This window comes from Muntiacus reevesi, chromosome 8 (genome assembly GCF_963930625.1).
Source record: "Muntiacus reevesi chromosome 8, mMunRee1.1, whole genome shotgun sequence".
NCBI lineage: Eukaryota > Metazoa > Chordata > Mammalia > Artiodactyla > Cervidae > Muntiacus > Muntiacus reevesi.
In genome coordinates this window covers 49,296,843-49,319,086 of record NC_089256.1, presented here as the reverse complement: position 1 = coordinate 49,319,086, position 22,244 = coordinate 49,296,843, and the positions used below count along the sequence as shown (strand labels likewise).

Genomic DNA, 22,244 nt, shown 5'->3' with positions numbered 1-22,244 from the left:
CTGGTCGAGAACCTAGGATCCTGAATGCCACATGGTGCAGCCAGATTAAAAATGAAAACAATCAAATGACAACTAGGGTCGCGGTCATCTCAGAGGCCTGACTAAGGGGGGAATCTGCTTCCAGCCCATTGATGTGGCAGTAGCCCCACCTCAAGTCATTACTGACAATTTTCCAGAGACATCCATTCCTTGTCACATATGCCTGTCCATGCGACCACTCCATGCTGGCAAAGACTGAGGGCAGGAGAAGGGGGCGACAGAGGATGAGATGGTTGGATGGCATCACTGACTCAGTGGACATAAGTTTGAGCCAACTCTGGGAGATGGTGAAGGACAGGGAAGCCTGGCATGCTGCAGTCCATGGGGTTGCAAAGAGTTGGACACAATCGAGCAACTGAACAACAAAAATAGGACCACTCCAGAATGGCAGTGCACTTCCTCCAGCGTGAGGACTTTGACAGAAAGAGAGAGAGAGAGAGAAAGAGCGAAAGATAATCTGTGGCTCAAATCAGACATTTTTTCGTATCCAATTTCAGAAGTTACTCTTCTGAGACTGACTTTTGCCACATTCTTGTCATTAGAAGGGAGCCTGTGAGCCCAGTCCACACTCAAGGGGAGAGTGTTGCATAAGGAGAAATACCAAGAGGCAGAGGTCCTTGAGAGCCATCCTGTGAGCAGCCACCTTCCACCCAGGCAAATGGGTGGTTAGAGCTCATGTGACAAGTGCCTAGAGAGCTGAGTGCTGGAGGAGATCAAGGAGGGCTTCCCAGAGAAAGAAGCTGTTGGTTGAAATGTGACAGATAAATAGGAGGTATCCTCGATGGACCAGGGGGCAGAAGAGCATCGCAGGCAAAGAAAAAAACATTTGCAAAAACCAGAGGTGTGAAAAGGCTTGATGGGTTCTGGGAGCAACACAGCAAAGCTTGGAGCAGAGAGCTGAGATGCAAGTCTTTCCCAAGGAGTTCATGCTTTATCTTAGAGGTCAGGAGAAACCATGACTAGTTTTCCAGGGTGTGAGAAGAGCAGGTTTGTGTTTTAGGACACTCTTTAGGTGCTGACTGAGTGGGACGGCTGGAGGAACAGAGGTGGGAGGCAGGGCACCAGTGAGGAGGCTGTGGCAGGTGTCCAGGTGAATGTGGGGACGATGATCTGGGGTGAGGTAAACGTGATGGGACTTCTACAGTGTCAGTGAAAAGGGATTCAGCCTGTCTATGAGCCAGATGAATGGAGCGGGTGGAAAGAGGAGGAAGCAGGTGTGAATGGAGGGAGGTGTTGCCCAGTTTGACTGGTAGGCAGACAGTGAGCAGTCAGGGTCTTTGCTTCTGCATTGTAGGAAGGTTGGCAGGGTGGGGTGGTAACCTTGGGGGGCTGGAAAGGAAGGTCAGGATGGAGATATCAGTGCCACTTGGGGTCCCTGGTTTGGCTTCAGGAGGTCCCTTAAGTCATCCTGATGCCTCTTTCTCCACACCTCTTGGAAGGCTGCCCATCCATGGCTTGGAACTCCAGCCTGCCCAGCAGTCTTCAGAACTAGGGCTACCTTTGCCCTTCTGAAGTTCATGGAAGACCCTGAGGCTTGGAACTAACAGCCTTATCGCCTCCGCTTCCTCTACATGACTGTGGGCAAGTGAGTCATGTTTCAGTCTTCTGTCTATAAAATGAGGGGGTTGGACCAAGCTGCTCCCCATCATTTCTGCCCACACTGACTTGCTGGGCTCCATCTCTCACCCACCTCTGTGGACTTCATGGGCTCCAGGTTGTTTCTGTAACGTGCATTCCAGCCACTCTCAAGGCTTCTCCTTCCCTCCTTCCTTCTGCTCAGGCCTGCCCTGGGGAGCCAGGAGAGGCTGCAAGGAACTCAGTTTCTCTTCCTTCTGTAAACATTTTCTGAGGTTTGGTGTTGGAGCACTTGCATGCTGAGACCAAGATGTTCTGCCTAGAATCTGCCCAGTACTCCATGAACCATCTTCCGGAAGTCATATAGTCCATCCCCTGCTCATATAGTCCATCCCCTGCTCCAGACTAAACTACTTTATTTATTAAAGATAATTTTAAAATAGGTACAAAAGAAAAATTCATACCTTTATGGTAACACATTCATATTTTACAGATCTTCAGTGATGAGGTTCTTTGATGGAGATAGCTGAAATTCTTCAGGGAGCCACAGTAGTAGTAGTGTGGTTGCTCAGTCATTTCTGACTCTGCGACCCCGTGAACTGTAGCCCACCAGGCTCCTCTGTCCATGGGATTCTCCAAGCAAGAATACTGGAGTGGGTAGCCATTCCCTTCTCCAGGGGATTTTCCCGACCCAGGGACTGAACTTGAGTCTCCCGGATTTCAGGCAAATTCTTTACCATCTGAGCCACCAGGGAAGTCCTAGAAGAGAATAGAACTGCCCTCTAAGGGCTCCTGGAGAGGAGACTCAGACTGGGTCTGCCCCACTCACCTTCCCCTCTCCAGAGGGAGGCCTTCCTACCAGGCCTCCCGGTAGGCAGGGGACCCTTCTTCTCCCTCCTCCACTCTCTGATTAGACCCAGCCCACACCTGCCTTGGCCCAGAGCTGCTGTTGCCTTTGGCACCCAGAGGGCCAAAGGATCTTATGTAACTGCTCTTGGCCAGACATTCTGGTTCGGCAGGTATAGCCTGCAAGTTAAAAATTGTTCTAAAAATGCAGTGCAGCTGCCTAAACACACAGCCCTGGAGGAGGAGGCTGGCAGTCAGAGGCCCCAGTCAGCAGAAGGGTGTATGTATTTTCCATGGGGATTTTGGGCCCAGTGCTCTGACACCAAGAGAAGCATCAAACTTGGGGACCAGTGGTACATGCCTGCTCCCCAGAGATAGATTTTGTGACTTGACACCTTCTGAGCTGTTCTCTTTTTTTGGCCATGCCACACGGCATGTGGGATCCTAGTGCCTGACTGAGATGGAACCTGAGCCCCCTGCAGTGGAAGTGCAGAGTCCTAACCACTGGGCTGCCAAGGAGGCTCCTGAGTTTTCTTTAGAGCCTACAGTGTCTCCCTCTGCCTCTTCCCATGAGAAGCTGCTCTGGTCTCACCTCCTCAATCATCCCTTCCAGTCTCTGTCTGTGTTTTGCTTTTTGTTTTTCTGATGTCTTGTTCCCTTTTCATGCTTTTCAGCACCTCCAATCTCTCTCTGCTTCTTTTCTGGTCCCTTCTCTTCTTCCTTTTTCTTTTTCTCACTCCTCTACTCCCCTAAACCCACTATGTAACCTCCTTTCCCCCCTCCTTAAACTCTGTGCCCTTCCTAAGTCCCCAGAAATTGTCCTGGTAGAGGGAGGCAGCCTCTGGTCCCTCCAGCTGTGACATTGGGGAACTCCCTTCTCTCTGGGCCTCTGTGAAGTGGGGACAATAATATACACCTTATTCACTGCGTCTCAAAATGGTTGTGAAAATCAAAAGAGGTGACAATGAGTTCTGTACCCATAAACAAGGGCTTACATTTCCTTCCCTTTAGTTCATTTGCCGCAAATTTATTTAGCACCTTTGAATTGCCAGGCATTGTGGTGAGTTCTGGAATATGAAAGGAAAGACATTGATGGAGTGGGCCCTGAACCTGCTCATTAGAATCACATGCAGAGCTGCAGAAAAGATGAACTCCCCACCTCCACCCAAACCTACAGGTCAGGGTCTACCAAGATGGCGCCCAAGGAGGCAGGTGTAGAGTCTTTGTTTTTCAGCTTCTTACATGAGCCCAACCCTCAGGCCTGGAAACCAGTGAGCTGGTGAGGCGAGGAGCTGAAGGTGGGGTAGACTGGGAGGAGGGAGGACAAAGCCAGAACCCATGTTGGGAAGACTTAGATGGGCCAGAGTGAGGATGGTGAAGGAAGAATGTAGAAGAAACAGGTGACAGAGAAACAAGAGGGCGTTTTCTCCTGCCTCGTGACTAGGTTTACCCATGTACATCTGTTGCCAGACTGGCCAGCAATTAAATGCCTGTGATGGATTCTTTTTAAAAAAATAATGAAATGAGTGTTAGTTGCTCTGTTGTGTTCAACTCTTTGTGGCCCCATGGATGTAGCCCACCAGGTTCCTCTGTCCATGAGATTTTCCAGGCAGGAATACTGGAGTGGGTTGCCATGCCCTTCTCCAGTGGATCTTCGTGACCCAGGGATTGAACCCAGGTCTCCTGCATTGCAGGCATATTCTTTACTGCCTGAACCACAAGGGAAACATCCATAAAGGAAATACAGTAGTTCTAGTAATTTCTTCATGATGGGTGGCTTTCTCTCCTCTGGATATTTTATAGGATATTTTGCTCACAGATCTGCGTTCCCCTCTTTGTTTTGTCTAGAGGATCATTCTAAAAGTAGGGGTACATTTTCTACTTTTTTATTCTTGTGTGCTTATAAATAAAAAATAAGATTTGTTTCTTTAAATATTGGCAATATTTATTCTGATGTTCATGAAGATGTTACTAGATTTTGTTGCCTGAGAATTTAAACTTCTGCCCATTAAGAAATGAACAGTAAAAAAAAAAAAAAAAGACAAAAATCTAATGCCTCCAACCTTGATGATTTCATATACATTGAAAAAAAAAAAAAACCTTTAGAAGGATATTCTAGGAACCATAATCTGATGTTCAGCAATGCCTTCATTCTACTACAGTTTCTTTTTATTTTTCCTGTTAAAGTTAAAATGAAAATCTATAATTTTTAAATGTTAACAATGATTTTGTTTTCAATCGATGGTTATCTGAGTAGCCAGGCATTGTTGATGGTAGGAGTAGTGAACAAAACAGATGAAAATTCTGGGAGAGTTGCATTCCAGTTGGAGATGAAATAAGAGCAAGGTTAGTATGGTAGATAATAATGCAAAGGAGAAAAAAAACAAAAATCAGGGATGAGAAGTACAAAATGAGAATCAAGGAGATGAGTTTGAGTTTTAGTTAAGACACCCTGGAAGACCTCCTGAGAAGATAGCATTGGAAACTTTTCATCGCAGAGCATTTCAAATGTATGCAAAATTAGAATGATAAAATGAATACCTACCAACCTAGACAGCTTATTAAAAAGCAGAGACATTACTTTGCCAGCAAAGGTCCATCTAGTTAAAGCTATGGTTTTTCCAGTAGTCATGTATGGATGTGGGAGTTGGACTATAAAGAAAGCTGAGCACTGAAAAATTGATGCTTTTGAACTGTGGTGTTGGAGAAGACTCTTGAGAGTCCCTTGTACTGCAAGGAGATCCAACCAGTCCATCCTAAAGGAAATCAGTTCTGAATATTCGTTGGAAGGACTGATGCTGAAGCTGAAACTCCAATCCTTCGGCTACCTGATGTGAAGAACTGACTAATTGGAAAAGACCCTGATGCTAGGAAAGATTGAAGGCGGGAGAAGGGGATGATAGAGGATGAGATGGGTGGGTGGCATCACCAACTCAATGGATAGGAGTTTGAGTAAACTCCGGAAGTTGGCGATAGACAGGGAAGCTTGGCGTGCTGCAGTCCATGGAGTTGCAAGGAGTTGGACATGACTAAACGACTGAACTGAACTGATACATCCATTACTCAATTTCAGCAAATATTTAATTTTGCTAATTTGGTTTTATCTAATCTTCACCAATTTTTTGTTTACTTTTTTGTCCTTGTTTTTTTTTTTTTTTTTTGCCAGGGTGTTTTTAAAAGCAACTCTGGGATTTCACATTAGTTTTCTTAATGCTCCAGTAAGCATCTTAGGGCTCCCCCACTGGCTCAGCGGTAAAGAATCTGCCTGCACTGTAGGAGCTGCAGGAGCTGCATGTTCGATCCCTGGGTCGGGAAGATCCCCTGGAGGAGGCATGGTAACCCACTTCAGTATTCTTGCCTGGAGAATCCCATGGACAGAGGAACCTGGCAGGCTAAGTCCACAGGGTCACAAAGAATTGGATACAATTGAAGCGACTTAGCACAGTGCACATACAAGCATCTTAACTGATAAGCTCATTCTAAAAACTACATATTTATCCTGCTTTTACACACCCAACAAAATTAGCAATAATCCCCGAATGTCATCTAATAGCCAGTCCATATTTTCACTTCACAGTAGATTCAATAATATCTTTTTACACTTGGTTTTGAAAGAGTATAACAAAGGTTAATTCTAAGTGGTGACATATATTTTAATACTTTATTTTTCAAATTTTCAACCATGAACATGTATTGCTTTTACAATTGTTTTAAAATATAATTTTTTTAAAAGGAATAGATGACAAATGAGAAAAATCTTGCAACAAATAAGACAAAAATTAGGTTCCTAAATAGCTAGTCACGACTGATAATAAGCAAAGAATATGAACTAAATTTCTTCCAAGAGGAACTTAATGATAAATAAAACCATGCTGTACCAGATTTAGTTAACCATATTCAGTCATATTTTTTTTTTTTTTTTTTTTTTTTTTTTTTATATTCAGTCATATTAACACCAACACCAAGCTCTCTGCAGAGTGATAAGGACTGGCTCACAGGCTGCTAGAAAAGTGAATATTGTTACACTGGGGAAACACCATAGCCATAAGGGATTAGAAGGCTATAAACAAGAGAGGGATAAATTGGGAGATTGGGATTGACATATAGACACTACTATATATATTGAATAAAACAGATAACTAATAAGAACCTACTCTATAGCACAGGGCACTCTACTCAATGCTCTGTAATGGCCTATATGGGAAAAGAATCTAAAAAAGAGGGGATGTATGTATAACTGAGTCACTTTGCTCTATACCTAAAACTAACACATTGTAAATCAACTATACTCCAAAAAAATTTAAAACAAGACAAAAAGGCTATAAATGAACAGATATTTATCTTTAACTGTAAATGAAGCAAACTAAATATTCAGCAATAAGAAAATAAACAAATAAATGATGGTTCATCAACTTGATGGATGATCAGCCTGCCATTAAACATTCTGTGTGAAGAGTATAGAATTATGAAGGAACAATTATGATGAAGTTTTAAGTGACATGCAAAATATAAAATAGATTACAGTAAGTGCAGTGATACCAAATATGTATGTATTTGGACAAACAGGAAAGAAGAGACAGAAAAAAATAACATCACTGGGTTAGAATGCTGAGATCCTAGGTGATTTATTTTTCCTTTAAAGTGTTTGTATTGTTTTTACAATAATTTTTTTAAAATATAATTTTAATTTTATTTTTGGCTGTGCTTGGTTGTTGTTGCTCTGCAGGCTTTTTCTCAAGTTTCAGTGAGCAAGTGGTGGTGGTAGTTTAGTTGCTAAGCTGTATCTGACTCTTGTGACCCCATGGACTGTAGCCTGCCAGGCTCCTCTGTCCATGGGATTCTCCAGGCAAGAATACTGGAGTGGGTTGCCATTTCCTTCTCCAAATAATTATTTTTAAAGAGAGGTCAAGATGTGGGTAGAAATGTGGGATGATGTGGAAAATATGCTCCCATGATATCTCTTCCTCTCTGGAAGTCTTGCCCTTGCTGCTCACATCCTGGGAGAATCCTAAAGGGAGCCAGTCAGGTAAACTCCATCTCAGCCTCCAGCCCACATTGGCGCCCAGGGCACTATAGCGCCAGCCAGGCTGTTACTCCCAAGTGCTGAGCCCACCTGCCGGCCAACCTCTTGATACTCTTGATCTCAGCTTACTGCTCACAGCTGCTCTGTGAGGTAGGTGCTGCTGTCTCCATTTTCTAGATTTAAGCACAGACCTATAGAGCGTTTGGTGGCTTGCCCGGGGTCACGGGGTGTGGAGCAGAGCCACATTCTAGCTGCTGCTGTTAGCTTCTCTGCTGCTCTGCTGTGCTCAGTTCTTTGGGCGGCTTCTTATGCAGTAGCGTGAGTTCCTCAGCCTCTCTGGTCTTTCACTTGTAGGTAATGAGACCCACCTCAGGGAGGGCCCCACCTACCTGGATCTCAGTTCAGAGCACCACATGCGTCTGAAAAGTGCATATGGACTCCAGGGTGGTGGGACCGTCACCTCCACTAACTTGCCTGCACATTCAGTCATTCTTTCCATGCACGGCTACCAAGCGCTCTCCCTGAACCAGACACTGTGCTAGTTCTGGAACAGCATAATAAGACTTGGTCCCTATCTAATAGAGAAAACAGGATACATCAACAGAGAAGTATAATGAAATACTCTCTCCATTCAAATACCACCTGCTCAGAGAGGATATACCAGGCCATGTGATTAAAAGCATCTCTCTGTGGCCATTCATTCTCCCATCATTCTGGTGTTTCTTCATATAATTAACCACTGTCTGAAATTCTCTGTTTATAACTTCCATGAGGTCAGGTACCTCCCTTGTCCACCTCTGTATTTACCAGGGCTTAGCCCATAGTAAATCCTTCATGCATGTTCACTGTTTACTGAACTATCTGAATGAATGCAAGTGTGGCCAGCACTGTGGCTGACATTTGTAGAGTCGAGCAGAGCTGGGAGCTGGGGGAACGATTTCCAAAGAGGAGGACAAGGTGGTAGAGAAATTGCATTGTGGGACAGTTTGAAAAAGGAAGGAACTGTACTTTGGCAAGAGGACACCAACACACTCAAGACCTTTCAGGCCAGAAGAGAGGTGATTGGGGCTATGCAATGACAATCAGAGGGTCTGAGCCAGAGGTGCCCCAGAGCTCATCCGAGTCAATACTTAACATCCTCAGTTTTTGCACTTTGCAGGGGAAAAAAAAGACTCAGGGCTTTAGATCACCTGTTTTAAAGAGATGATTTAAAAGATTTCATTTCCTTCAAACTAGCAGTGTATTTCCTACAATTTGGCTTAATCAAATGACAAGATGAAGGCAAAGATGAGTACAAGGATACTCATCACCACATTGTTTATAATGGCAAAAAGTTGAAAAAGCATTGTCCAACTGTAGGGGAATGGTTAAATAATGATTGGGTCATGTGATGGAATAGTACATACTCATTAAAACATATGTGTAGACCTGCATATATACAGTGCTGCAAAAGTATTCAAGATGTATATGTCATGAAGAACCATGTTCCCAAATGGTATGTTTGATATTTTATTTTAACTGGTGGCTCAGATGTTAAAGAATCTGTCTGTGGGAGATCTGGGTTCGATCCGGGGGACAAATCAATCCCCTGGAGAAGGGAATGGCTACCCACTCCAGTATTCTTGCCTGGAGAATTCTATGGACAGAGAGAGCCTGGTGGGTTCCATGGGGTTGCAAAGAGTTGACACGATTGAGCGACTAACACTTTCACGTCTTTTCATGAGACAAACATAGGGTGGTTGGTGGGCCTGCAAGTGATTTTTGTACATTTTTGCTTATTTTTTTCTTAGGATTTCTGCAATAAATATAAATCAGTTCAGTTTAGTTCAGTCTCTCAGTCGTGTCCGACTCTTTGCGACCCCATGAGCCACAGCGCACCAGGCCTTCCTGTCCATCACCAACTCCCAGAGTCCACCCAAACCAATGTCCATTGAGTCGGTGATGCCATCCAGTCATCTCATCCTCTGTCGTCCCCTTCTCCTCTTGCCTTCAATCTTTCCCAGCATCTGGGTCTTTTCCAATGAGTCAGCTCTTCACATCAGGTGGCCAAAGTATTGGAGTTTCAGCTTCAACATCAGTCCTTCCAATGAACACCCAGGACTGATCTCCTTTAGGATGGACAGGTTGGATCTCCTTGCAGTCCAAGGGACTCTCAAGAGTCTTCTCCAACACCACAGTTCAAAAGCATCAATTCTTTGGCCCTCAGCTCTCTTTATAGTCCAACTCTCACATCCATACATGACCACTGGAAAAACCATAGCCTTGACTAGATGGACCTTTGTTGACAAAGTAATGTCTCTGCTTTTTAATATGCTGTCTAGGTTGGTCCTAACTGTCCTTCCAAATATAAATACTCGGATAATAAAAATGAAAAGAAAACAAAGCTAAATCCCCTCTCGGCTATACTCTGGAGGTAGGGATCAGGAAATATGACCTGACAGGTATGTGTTGAATGAAGGGAAAAGCACATGTAATCCTAGGGTGCAGTATCCCCAGGGGAGGAACTTCAGTCCTCATCCAGCTTCAGAGGAAAGAAAATCCTCCCTGAACAGAGAAGGTATTGAAACCTAATCAACTAACTCTAATCAGTTTAGTGTTAGTTCACTACATACAAGGCTTAGGTTGCCAGGTGCAGGGACCATGTGGCTAGGATGCAAAATTGATTTCAGGACCACAGGATCCAGGTCTAGCGTGGGGTAGAGGTCACCGGCTCCATCTCAGGGCCCCAAGTAAGTGCCAGTCCTTCTAGGCACTGGGTATCTGACCCTCACACCAATGAAGAGGTGGCAGAGCCTCCTCACTGGGGACCCCTTTTCTGTCAGTCCCACTCAGGGAATTCTTCCATGCACCAAATTGAGTTTTCTGCCATTATTATTACAAATATAATATTTTCATTGTTTTATTCTCATTGTAGAATCCTTAAAAGATATCAAAATGCTCTTACTTGGAATACATGTGAATTATAAGAAAAAGATATCACTGATAAACCTATGTCCTGAAATATAACCACTTGTTTTGTTTTTTAGTAGATTTCTTTTTCTACTTCAGTCTGTAGACATAGGCATAATTGGCATCACCCCATGTTACCCTTTGGGGTCCTAATCTCTTCACTAGCAATCAAGCATGCATTCTCCCCAGGTTCCTGGGAAAGGGCCTCAAAGCCTCACCATCGGGCTCAGCTCCCTGGGCAGGGCTTGGCTGGAGCTGGTGGTCTGCTGACTGGAGCACCTGCCCTGTAGAGGTGCAGGTGCCTCTTCTGCTCCGTGTATGCTGTCCCGAAACCCTGCAAGGAAGGAGACTTCCTTGGCTGTGAACTAAATTCTCATGGGGAAGGACACTTGGAGGGGAAGGACAACCAGTTGGAATTAAGACTATGAAAGGCCCTGTGTTTTTGTTTATTAACAAAATAAAGAGAGCACCCTGCACAGAGGAACACCAATAACACTACCATGTCCTTTGTTTCACAGGACAGGCATCCCGTCCTTTCCATTGTCCGGTTCTGGCTCTACACAGATTTCCCAAGGTCTCCCTCACAGGCCCAACAAGACCACTTGATTTTGCTTGCTTTTGCTGCTGGTAACTCACACAGAGAAAGCCCAAGGTTCTGACTGGCTTCCAGAACTTAACCATCGCTGAGTCTCTGACTTGGGAGAAGGCTGTTTCCACCTCCTGACTTGGATGTTGGCCATTTATGTGACTCAGTCAGCTTGTGGGACCCTGAAGAGTCCCCATGTCTGTCCTCCCCATCCAGTCTTCTTGAGATAACCCAGTGCTTCCAGGGGCCCCACCAGCTTAGTCTACACAGGCCCAAGAACCCACCCCTCAACCCACTGAGCTGGCCTGAGGCCAGGGCCCACCTTCCTCAGTTTCCCACATTTCTCCCAAGGTTCCGTTATGCAAAGATGAACCTCTACTCCAACCTCTGGTTTGCCAGAAAGAAGTGGGATGAATTGAATGATGCCCTTTTCATGTCAGCTGAGACATGAAAATGAAAGTGTTAGTCACTCATTTGTGTCTGACTCTGTGCAACCCCATGTACTATAGCCTGCCAGGCTTCTCTGTCCCTGGGATTCTCCAGGCAAGAATATTGGAGTGGGTAGCCATTCTCTTCTCCGGGGGATCTTCCCGACTCAGGGATCAGACCTGGGTCTTCTGCACTGCAGGCAGATTCTTTACCATCTGAGCCACCAGGGAAGCCCAACTGAGATGTGAAAAAAGTGTATGTTGTGCATATACTGGTGGATGTGGATTCAGGTTCTACCTCTGCCACTTCCCCGTGGAGTGATAGGTTTTGACTCCTCTCTGTGGTAGGCAGAAGAGTGGTCCCTGAGGCTACCTGCCCCATGGAGTACAGAGCTGTGAAGGTGTTACATAACATGGCCATGGCAAAGGTGAATTGGCAGACAGGATTAAGTTTAAAGACCTGGGGTGGGGAGATTGTCCTGAATTGTCCCCACAAGCTCAGTCTAATCCCATGGGTCCTCAACAGCAGAGAGCTTTCTCTGGCTGGAGACGAAAGAGAGATGAGGTACCAGGGGAGGTCTCAGAGATTCAAAGCATTGAAAGGACTCAACCACCATTGCTGGCTTTGAAGATGGAAGAAGGGAACTGCAAGCCAAGGAGTGCAGGCAGTTTCTAGAAGCTGAGAATGGCTCTCAGATGATAGCCAGCTGGTACCTCATCCTACACTACCTGAAATTCAGTTCTGTCAACAACCTACATGAACTTGGACACAGGTTCATCTTCAAAAAATCTCCAGAAAGGAACACAGCCCTGCTGACACCTCGATTTTGATGCAGTGAAACAAAGCAGAGAACTAGCTGAGCCACTTGTACCTGTCTGTGCCTAGACTTCTGACCTACAGAATGGTGAGATGATGCATTTGTGTGTTTTTAAGCTGCTAAATTTGTGTTGATTTGTCATAGCAAGAACAGAAAATGGGTATGCTCTTTGAGCCTTTATTTTCTGAGCTGTAAAATGAAGACAGTGCTTAAGGGTATCCATCTTGTCGACTTGCTGTACCGACTAAATGAAGTAGGTAGGTGCTGTGTAAACTGGAAAAGACTCTACAGCAGAAGGCTGAAAGTTATTCTATAATTGAATACTCCACCCTATAGAAGTCACAAGCTCATCTCAGCCCAGAGAGGCAAAGAGAGGAAAACTCAGCCTGCTACTTGCTATAGATCAGAATTGTAAGTAAGTTCCAAACCAGTGGTGAGATGAGGTGATGAGATGATATTAGTCGTTCAGTCATGTCTGACTCTTCGTGACCCCATGGATTGTAGCCTACCAGGCTCCTCTGTCCATGGGATTCTCCAGGCAAGAATACCGAAGTGTGTTGCCATTTCCTTCTCCAGCGGATCTTCCCAACCCAGGGATCAAACCCAGGTCTCCCACATTGCAGACAGATTCTTTACCATCTGAGCCACCAGGGATGCCCAAGACTAGTGGTGAAGGGCTCTGATTCCAGGAGGTCAGTCCGAGGTGTGGTTCCTCCTCTGTGGCTGCATTTAGAGCTGTAGGGAAGGGGAGTGCCCTCGGCCAAAGGCCATGAGGAGCCACTTCCAGCTGCCCTGCCATCTCTCTTGAAAAACTGTGCTGCTGAGAGGCACATGCAAGTTGAAGTGAGGCAAGCCGCGTTAGGTGAGGAGATGGAACCGTTATGATGGCTAGCTCTCTCAGTCCTTCCCTTCTCGTCCTGCTTCAGCTCAACTGTGCCTGAGGCAGAGGCACAGACAGTGATGGGGGAAATGTTGAGTCCCTCCCTGCCTCCCAGGGCTCCAGTCCTGCTCTCTCTGAAGGCAGGAGTCCCTTCTCACCCCTCAAGCAGCTGAGAGATGTCCAGCACCCCTGGAACCCCCCTTTTGCTCCCTTTCCTTCTCTCTCTGCCTGCCCTGTCCCGGTTGAAGACGGAGGTGGCGGTAGAGGTAGGGGTGACCCCTGAGCTGCTTGGAGCCTGGAGGAGGCAGTCCCCAAGCTGAGTATAGGGAGGAGTGTCGTAGATGCTGTTGCCAGGCAGAGTACCCTCAAGAGTGGGAACCCTGGGACTTCCCTGATGGTCCAGTGGCTAAGACTGAGCCCCCAATGCTCGGGGCCTGGGTTTAATGCCTGGTCAGTGAACTAGATCCTACATGCTGCCACTAAGACCTAACGAAGCCAAAAAAAAAAAAAAAAAAAAAGTGGGAACCCTATCTTTCCAAGGCAGGTAGGAGGCAGTGAACCCTCTTCCTGGCTCTTGTGGGAAGTTAGAGCTACAGTGGTTGAGAGACAAAGTGATCAGGGACCCCACTGCCTGTTCCCACTACTCCCCAATGGACAATTCTACCCCCCGGGAGGCACCTCGTAACCCCCTCCCTGCAATACATATATAGCAGCCAAGTTAGAGAAGCCCTTTGAGGCCATCTAGCCCCAACTCCTTATCCTGTGCTTAGGAATCTGAGACCCAGAGACAGGGATCCTTCCATTACACAGGTCATTGCTATGAAGTCAGTGATGAGGCCTCAGACCTTATCCCTCAGGGTTCACACACTGTGCATCCAACAGGCTGTACCAAAAAGCCAGGTCAAATCTCAAATGCCCCCACCTCCACCCACTGCTGGCCTTCTTACCTTATATTAGCTTGCAGCTTTTATATTCAAGACAGAGGTCAGGCCATCCTGTTTACTATTAGTCAGAGGGGCTAATCACAGTGGTAACCACATTTTCCCAAGATTAAATAAAAACAGCCACACTTCCAGATATTCACTCATTTATTTATTATTTATACCACACCCACTTCTGAAACATATTTGAGATAGCTCAGAATAAAAGCCACATGTATTACAGAACTATTCAAAAGTGAATAAATGTTCAGTCAAACCTTTCAAGATTTTCAGACTGAGACTGATTTTTTTTTAAGAACAAAAGAATTATTTGACCTCAGATACTTGAGAGTCAGGTCTTGAGTGTGAACATTTTAAGATGTTTGGTTAATTTGAGTAGTTAAAATTGGAGCATCTAATAGAGTGTGGGGACCAGGGATAGGAAAGGATTGGTATCAGTAGGCCAAGAGGGAGTGTAGGAGTAAAAAGTCCATTTTTTTCCTACCCTCTTTCTTCCTTCTTGGATGCTGAGGTGTGATGAAGTGACACTTGGAGCTACAGCCACTATCTTGTGGCCATGAGGCAAAATACACCCAACAGGCTGAGGATGACGGAAGGTAAAGGGTCTGGGTCCTTGATGACAGAGGTGAGCAGCTGAATCAACCTTGAAGAGTCTACCGTCAGTCATCTGAGAGAGAATGAAATATTTCTTTTGTTTATGTTGCTATTAGTCAAGTATTCTGTTACTTGCAGCTGAATGTATTCAAACTGATAAAGTGAAAGCTCTTTGTGATCAGCATGGGATACAGTAGAATAGGGATTGCCTGAGGAGTCATCTAATGCCTAAGGATCTGGGGTGAAGCTGATGTAATAATAATAGAAATAAAGTGCACAATAAATGTAATGGGCTTGAATCTTCTCGAAACCATCCCCCCCACCCCCTTGTCCGTGGAAAAATTTGTCTTCCACAAAACCAGTCCCTGGTGCCAAAAAGGTTGGGGACCACTTCAGTAGAAGCACAAGGAATGGCTGCCTTGTTTTATCCAGATGGATCATAAAAAGCTTCTCAGAAAAGACCCCTGAGGAAAGTCTTGAAGGACAAATAGGAGTTTGCCAGGCAAGTAGGGGAAAGACTGGTGAACCAGGCAGTGGGATAGCACATGAAAGGTGTGGAGGGAAGAAGGAGGATGCAGGTTAGCGAAGGCCTCTGGAGGAACCTAAGCAGAACATGAGGGGCCTGGAGCCAGAATAAGTAGTTTGTTGTTGGTTGAGTGGGGAGTAGGGAGCCAGTGAGGGGATTTAAGCAAGAGGCTAGAAGTAGGAGCTAGAGCACGTCAAGCAGGTTACAAAATATCTGGGTGACTGGGCTCCATGAGGAAGGGTGAGTGTCGGGAAGAGTCGAGACCACTGAGAGGCAGCCAGAATCACTGCCAAGACTCTTTTTGCCAAAGAAATTCTCTCCTTTGTCTCAGACCTTCTCTGTTTTGCAGGAACCAATCACCCTGAGGTTGGGGACAGACAGTCAATCACAGAGAAAATCAGCAGCTCCTAGCAAAAGTCTGACAAAGATCAGGAAACTTCAAAGAGAATCTGCCATGTGCTAGCACTTCAGAGCATCTTAGAACCTTCACAGCACAAATGAGGAACCTGAGCCCTGAGCAGGGTTGGCAGCTGAGCAGGTCACACAGCTACCTAGAGGCAGAGTAGGCCTGGTCCTGGGACTGGCACTCAGCCCCTGAACCCCTCAGCTCCTCTCCTAACTGTCCACAGCCATGGATCAAAAGAGAACAAAGGAGAAAACCCTGGGCCCAACAGGATGACACAACAAACAGAAGACAGATCAACAATGTTTGAAGCATATTAATAGGGCCCCTGTCCCCCAGAGTGAGGAAGTTAAAGATACAGTTCCTTCAGCCCACACTAATTATTTTTAATACCTTTTCAAAATTCCTAAGAAACTAAACTTTTATTCAAAACGTTACAAACAAGCTTTGAACTTGTTTGAAGATTTAAAAAAAAAACAACAAAAAGACTATGTTATGGCCCAAAGCTGCTGAGGGGAAGGCTTGCAGGTATTTTGAAATAAACTTTGGAGAGTTCAGGACAGTTTGAAAGGTATCTTGTTAGCAGACGGCAGATGTGTCTGTCACCACCCAGCTGGGATAGCTGGGTCTTTGAGACTGCACGTGACATAGTCCCAATGTGTAGAACTACCCAGGGCACGTAGGTTCAAACCCCAGTTTCATTATTTACCAACTGTAGGGAAGTCACCTACCTCTCTTGTTTTGGTTTCCTCATCTGTAACTAGTCACCAGTTGATAGTGCTGTTGTGAAGTTTTGTTGAGTTAGTGTTAAAGGTGAAGAATGGTGGTTGTACCTTGTTGATATTAGCTCTCATTATGAGTTCCAAAATCTGGGTTAAGAGAAAGAACCCAGCTGCAGCCAGCCTGGCTGAACCTCCTTAGTCACAGACCACTCGCCTGCAGGTAGAGGGGATAGGCTCCTGCTAGTAAGTGTGGTCCTTGGGCCAGTGGTAACCTTCATCTCGGAGATGGTTAGGAAGGCTGAATCTGAGGCCCTACCCCAAACCTACTGAGGCAGAATCATCATTCTAACAAGATCCCCAGGAGAGTCAGGTCAGCACTGGGATCAATCAGTGAAATGAGAACTAAAGACACCTCCAAGTGGAGGGGCCTTGGCGCCTTTGTATCCTGGCTCCCACTGGCCCTCCTGACTATTCATCCTGACTGTTCCTTTCTGCAAGACTTCATGTCACTTCCCTTTCCCTTTCTCTGGTTTGGGTCTAATAGGTGGGGGTATGGAAGACCTTGACCCTGCCTTGAGTTAGGTGAAGCAGGGAGCTGGTTATGCATCCTCCGTGGAGCTTCTAGCTTTGCCCAAGGAGGATTGTATACAAATCCCTGCTGCATGTAGAGCTTGAGGCAGCTTTCCCAATAGTCATACAAATGTCAGTGCACCCTGCTACTGAGACAGTCATGGGGCTGGCTGTGGGGATGACTAATTGTGAGAACTGGGGTCAACTGAAAGCCTGCAGAGCAGAGAAGGAACCATCATCCATTAATTCTCTCCAGTAATATTCTTTCTTTGGTTCTTTTCTTCATGGCCTCCATGCTAAGGGTGCAATATGTGCCACCAAGATCTGCTCTAGGCCCGGAAACTGTGAAACTATGTCTATGAACTGTTCAAATATCCAAGTTAGTGGGGGAGATAATGAATATGTAAATGCATAAATAAAAGAAAATTAAACCAAGTCTGAGAGTCTTGCTCTGAGCCCTATGGGCAGGGGTGACAGTGTGGGGGTGGTGGGAGGCCCAGGACTCCTCAGAGTTCATTGCTTCTAGAGAAGAGTGGGCAGGGACTTCCGTGGAGTGATGGGGTGGTTCTCACTTCCCGATCCTGTTGAGCTCTCTTGTCTGGGATGCTTTGATTCCATTGTTTGGAACCAGTGTATGTGTTATTGACTCTGTTACCAAAAATGGAAAAGGGGAAGAAAAGTGATGGGGTCAGATGTGCTGCTTCCTGTCTTCTGTTCCCCAAGATTCTTGAAACAGCATTACCGTCTTCATCGTTGCCACTTGACATTTGTTTCTACACTGTTACACTGATCTCATCAGAACCTTCTCAAGGGCAAGGCAAATCCAAGTGACCTCTAGAGGACTGGCTTTTGTCAGCTATAAACTACTTCCATATTTAATAATAGCTATTATTATTAGCTTCCCTGGCGGCTCAGTGGTAAAGAATCCTAGGGTTCGACACCTAGGTCGTGAAGATCCCTGGAGAAGGAAATGGCAACCCACTCCAGTATTCTTGCCTGGAGAATCCAATGGACAAAGGAGCCTGGTGGGCTACAGTCCATGGGGTTACAAAGAGTTGGACATGACTGAGCAATTTTCACAACATTTTTTACAGGTTGTATTTTTTTCTGTTAAAAATATTTTTGATTGGATTATGGTTAATTTACAATGTTGTATTTGTTTCAGGTGTGCAGTAAAGTGAATCACTCTTTTTTAGATTATTTTCCTATATAGATCATTACAGAGTACTGTGTAACGCTCCCTCTGTTGTACAGTAGGTCCTTATTAGTTATCCATTTTATATACAGTACTGTGTGTGTGTCAGTCCCGGTCTCCTAATTTATCCCTCCCCTACCCATTTCTCCTCTAGTAACCATAAGTTTGTTTTTGTAAATAAGTTCATCTGTACCATTTTTTTTAGATTCAAATAGAAGCAATATCATATATTTGCCTCTCTTTGTCTGACTTACTTCACTCAGTATGACAATCTCTAGATCCATCCATGTTGCTCCAAATGGCGTTATTTTACTCGTTTTTGTGGCCGGGTAATATTCCATTATATATATATATATACCACATCTTCTTTATCCACTTCTCTGTTGGACATTTAGGTTGCTTCCATGTCTTGCTACTGTAAAAAGTTCTGCAGTAAACTTTGGGGTGCATGCATCTTTTCAAATTATGATTTTCTCTGGATATATGCCCAGGATAAGGATTGCTAAGTCATATAGTAGTTCTGTGTTTAGTTTTTTAAGGAAGCTCCATGGTGTTCTTGGTAATGATTGTACCAACTTACATTCCCACCAACAGTGTAGGAGGGTTCCCTTTTCTTCACACCCTCTCCAGCATTTATTGTTTGTAGATTTTTTGATGATGTCCATTCTGACTGGTATGAGGTGATACCTCATTATAGTTTTGATTTTTATTTCTCTAGTAATTAGTGATCATTTGCTTTTTGGCCATCTGTGTGTCTTCTTTGGAGAAAGGTCTATTTAGATCTTCTGGCCATTTTTGATTGGGTTGTTTGTTTTTTTGCTGTTGAGCTACACGAGTGCGGGGAGCGGCTTGAAAGAGCTGACTCTGGAAGCTGCCTTGATTGATTATCAAGGGTCCCTTCAAGGACATAGCTCTCTGTCCCGCCACCCCTCTCCTGGAATTTACTATCCAAAGTTAAACAGAACACTAGTAAGCCTTGAATGCACACATGACGCAGGTGGATAAGCCTTTCACGACCACCCTTAAGATAAACGGGATGCCCTTCTTATCCCTTGACGTTATCAGAGAGTTCTGGTGATTGTTATCTCAAAGTGATGTTTATGGAAAAATATTTTCTCTTCTTAAGATTCTCTTCTTGGTTTAGTATAAATGTAACCCTGAGAAATAAAGAATCATCGCTGACTGCAGCGATCCTCTCGACCCCATCTGTTCTGTGTCTTTATTTCTTAGCCTAAAGGAACGCGCCGTGTTGCTCGCTGAAATCTCCCGGCTGGTCCGGCACACGAGTTATTTGTATATTTTGGAGATTAATCTCTTGTTGGTTGCTTCTTTTGCAAATGTTTTCTCCCATCCTGTGGGTTCTCTTTCCTTTCCGCTTATGGTTTCCTTTGCTATGCAAAAACTTTTATTAGGTCCCATTTATTTTTGTTTTTATTTTCATCACTCTAGGAGATGGATCCAAAAACATATTGCTATGATTTATGTCAGAGAGTGTTTTACCTCGTTTCCTCTAAGAGTTTTATAGTATCCAGCCTTACATTTAGGTCTCTGTTATAAGCTGTATTTTCCTTAACTAACACAAATGGTTCCATTGCTTTAGAAGTCAGAAAAGCTTTGGTATTGCCACTAAATATTTGAATCACCTCAAGAAGGTCACTCTTCCTGTCTGGACTCACATGGGATTAGGTGTAAAATGAGATCCCATCTAAGATCCCTCTCTCTCTGTTCAGAAGTAAGGATGGATACGCCTGAATCAGTAAATGTAGCTCCAGTTAAGAAGGATTTGGAAGATCAAACTGCCACATTCAGACCTGTGCTGTCTAGTAGGTTTAACTATTGAGAAAGTAAATTCCTAGGTAGGTTGATAAGAAGTCCGGGGTCCTGGAGGAGGAGAAAGGGATTTGGGGTTCTCAAGGAGGAGAAAAGGAAAAACTTTTTTTCTACACTGTTTTGTCTTAGTCAATATAACAATGTATCTTGCTCAAGGACATGTTCTCCTTAACAAGAAGGTTCTGACTAATCTTGTCATCTTAAAAGGTTTATTATGGAAGTGGGTCTGGTAAGATCTTTCTATTGTTAGTTCTAATACTGTTACCTTAAAATGTATATTGTAGGAATGTATCTGTTAGACCTGTACAACCTTGAAACATTCTTTTGATTTACTCTAATAACCGATAGAAAAAGTATATAGCTCCCTTGCTAAGATTAGCAAGATGGGGCACCCTCTGTCCCCCTTCTGATGTCTATGTCAGCAGCTTTCTCTGTCCCTTTTTATACTTAAATAAAACTCTGCTACATAAAAGCTCTTGAGTGATCAAGCCTGGCCCCTGGTCCCAAAGCTAAATCTTCTTTGGAGATCACGAATCTGACATTGTTCAATGTTCCCCTTAAGCTATCACTGTTAGCCACATGTGGCTCTAAACACTTAAAATGTGGCTGGCTACTCTGATTTGAGATGGGCTGCAAGTATAAAATACATATCAGATTTTGAGATTTCATTTAAAAAAAAGTAAAATAGCATATCGGTATGTTGATTACCTGTTGAATTTATAATATTTTGGATATACTGGGTGAAATAACATTCTTTATTAAAATCTATTTCACCCGTTTTTTATTTTATTTTATTTATTTTTTCTTTTTTTATTTTAAATATAGCTACTAGAAGATCTTAAATTACACATGTGAGTTGCATTATACTTCTACTGGACAAGGGCTTCCCTGGTGGCTTAGAAGGTAAAGTGTCCACCTGCAATGCGGGAGACCTGGGTTCAATCCCTGAGTCGGGAAGATCTGGAGAAGGAAATGGCAGCCCACTCCAGTATTCTTGCCTGGAAAATCCCATGGACGGAGGAGCCTGGGGGGCTGCAGTCTGTGGGATCACAAAGAGTCAGATACCACTGAGCGACTTCACTCACTTTCTACTGGACAACAAACATGTCTCAAAGTGAGAAAGGATGGAACTACAGATTACTTTATCTCTGAATAGCGCCTGTGGGAATCTTCCAAACTTAACCATCAAGAAAAGAATCCACTGGGAAGAATGGTTGTTTAGTTGCTAAATTGTGTCTGACTCTTTTGCAACCCCATGGACTATAGCCCACCAGGCTCCTCTGTCTCTTGGATTTACCAGGCAAGAATACTGAAGTGGGTTACTATTTCTTTCTCTAGGCGATCTTCCTGACCCAGGGATTGAACCCGACTCTCCTGCACTGCAGGCGGATTCTTTACTGCTGAGACACCCGGGGGAACCTCGCTGGGAACAACATGAGGAGTAATTCTACAGGTATTCTAATGGAAGTTCCAGATTTTGCCTGTACTTCCGTGAAACGTCAGAGTTTGAATCTGTCAATTGTGGTTCTGTTTTTGAGGCACCACTTGGTGCTTGTGTTAAAGCCAGTTGGTGAAGGGACTTTCCTGGAGGCCCGGTGATTAAGACTCTGCACTTCCAATGCAGGGGGCATAGGGTCCATCCCCGGTCTGGGAACTAAGATCCGATGTGCCGAGTGATGCAGCAAGAAGCCAATTGGTTGAGAACCAGGGATAGGTCTCTGGAGCAGAGTATGAGGATAATTCTTAAGGTCTTATTTTAATGACCTGACTGAGAGGTAAATATAGATCAAGAAAAAACATGTTAGGAATGGCATTGCAATATATTTTCCTAATATAGCGAATTTCTTCTCATGGCATTGAAGGAAATGCTTTGTGTTTTAGATAAAAACTGGAAGAGGGGCAAAATGAGAGCAGAGACTCACAGGAAAGAAGCTATCGACCCATGTCTCTGTGGGTCAGCTTCCTGTGATGAAATTCCTTTCAGAAGCCCTGCCATTGTTTACTGTCTTTTGCCGTGTGGATTCTGAGAAACTGGAACTTTCTCTTCTTAACGTCCCGGCTGTCGCCCTGGGAGACCTCCCTGGCACTGGCACGTGTCTGACCCTTGGTCTGTCTGGGGGGCCAGCATAGCAATTTTAGAGCAAGGGTTGCAGGAGCAAGAGAGGGGAAGCATTTGCTTGAGCTTCAGCTCCGGGCCTCCCTTGCCCCAGCTGAAGCCCAGGCCAAGCTATAGCCCAGCAGATCCAGAGGGGCCCCCATCCAAGGTTCCGCTGATCCTCCCCAGTTCTCTTGGCCCTTAACTGTGAGAATGGGATGACA

The 22,244-nt window shown here is 44.7% G+C and overlaps 1 protein-coding gene across 2 annotated transcripts in view; it reads left to right on the top strand.

Moving 5' to 3' along the window:
* Positions 1–22,244, top strand: part of TFRC (transferrin receptor) — a 137,027-nt gene that overhangs the window by 50,108 nt on the left and 64,675 nt on the right. Inside the window, exon 2 of one of the 2 annotated variants that reach the window (XM_065942367.1) lies at positions 21,264–21,378. The exons of the other annotated variant lie outside the window; for it this stretch is intronic. Within the exon in view, the coding sequence (XP_065798439.1) occupies positions 21,360–21,378 (19 nt within the window). The 5' untranslated portion in view covers positions 21,264–21,359. The remainder of the gene's footprint in view (positions 1–21,263; positions 21,379–22,244) is intronic. 2 annotated transcript variants of the gene reach the window in all.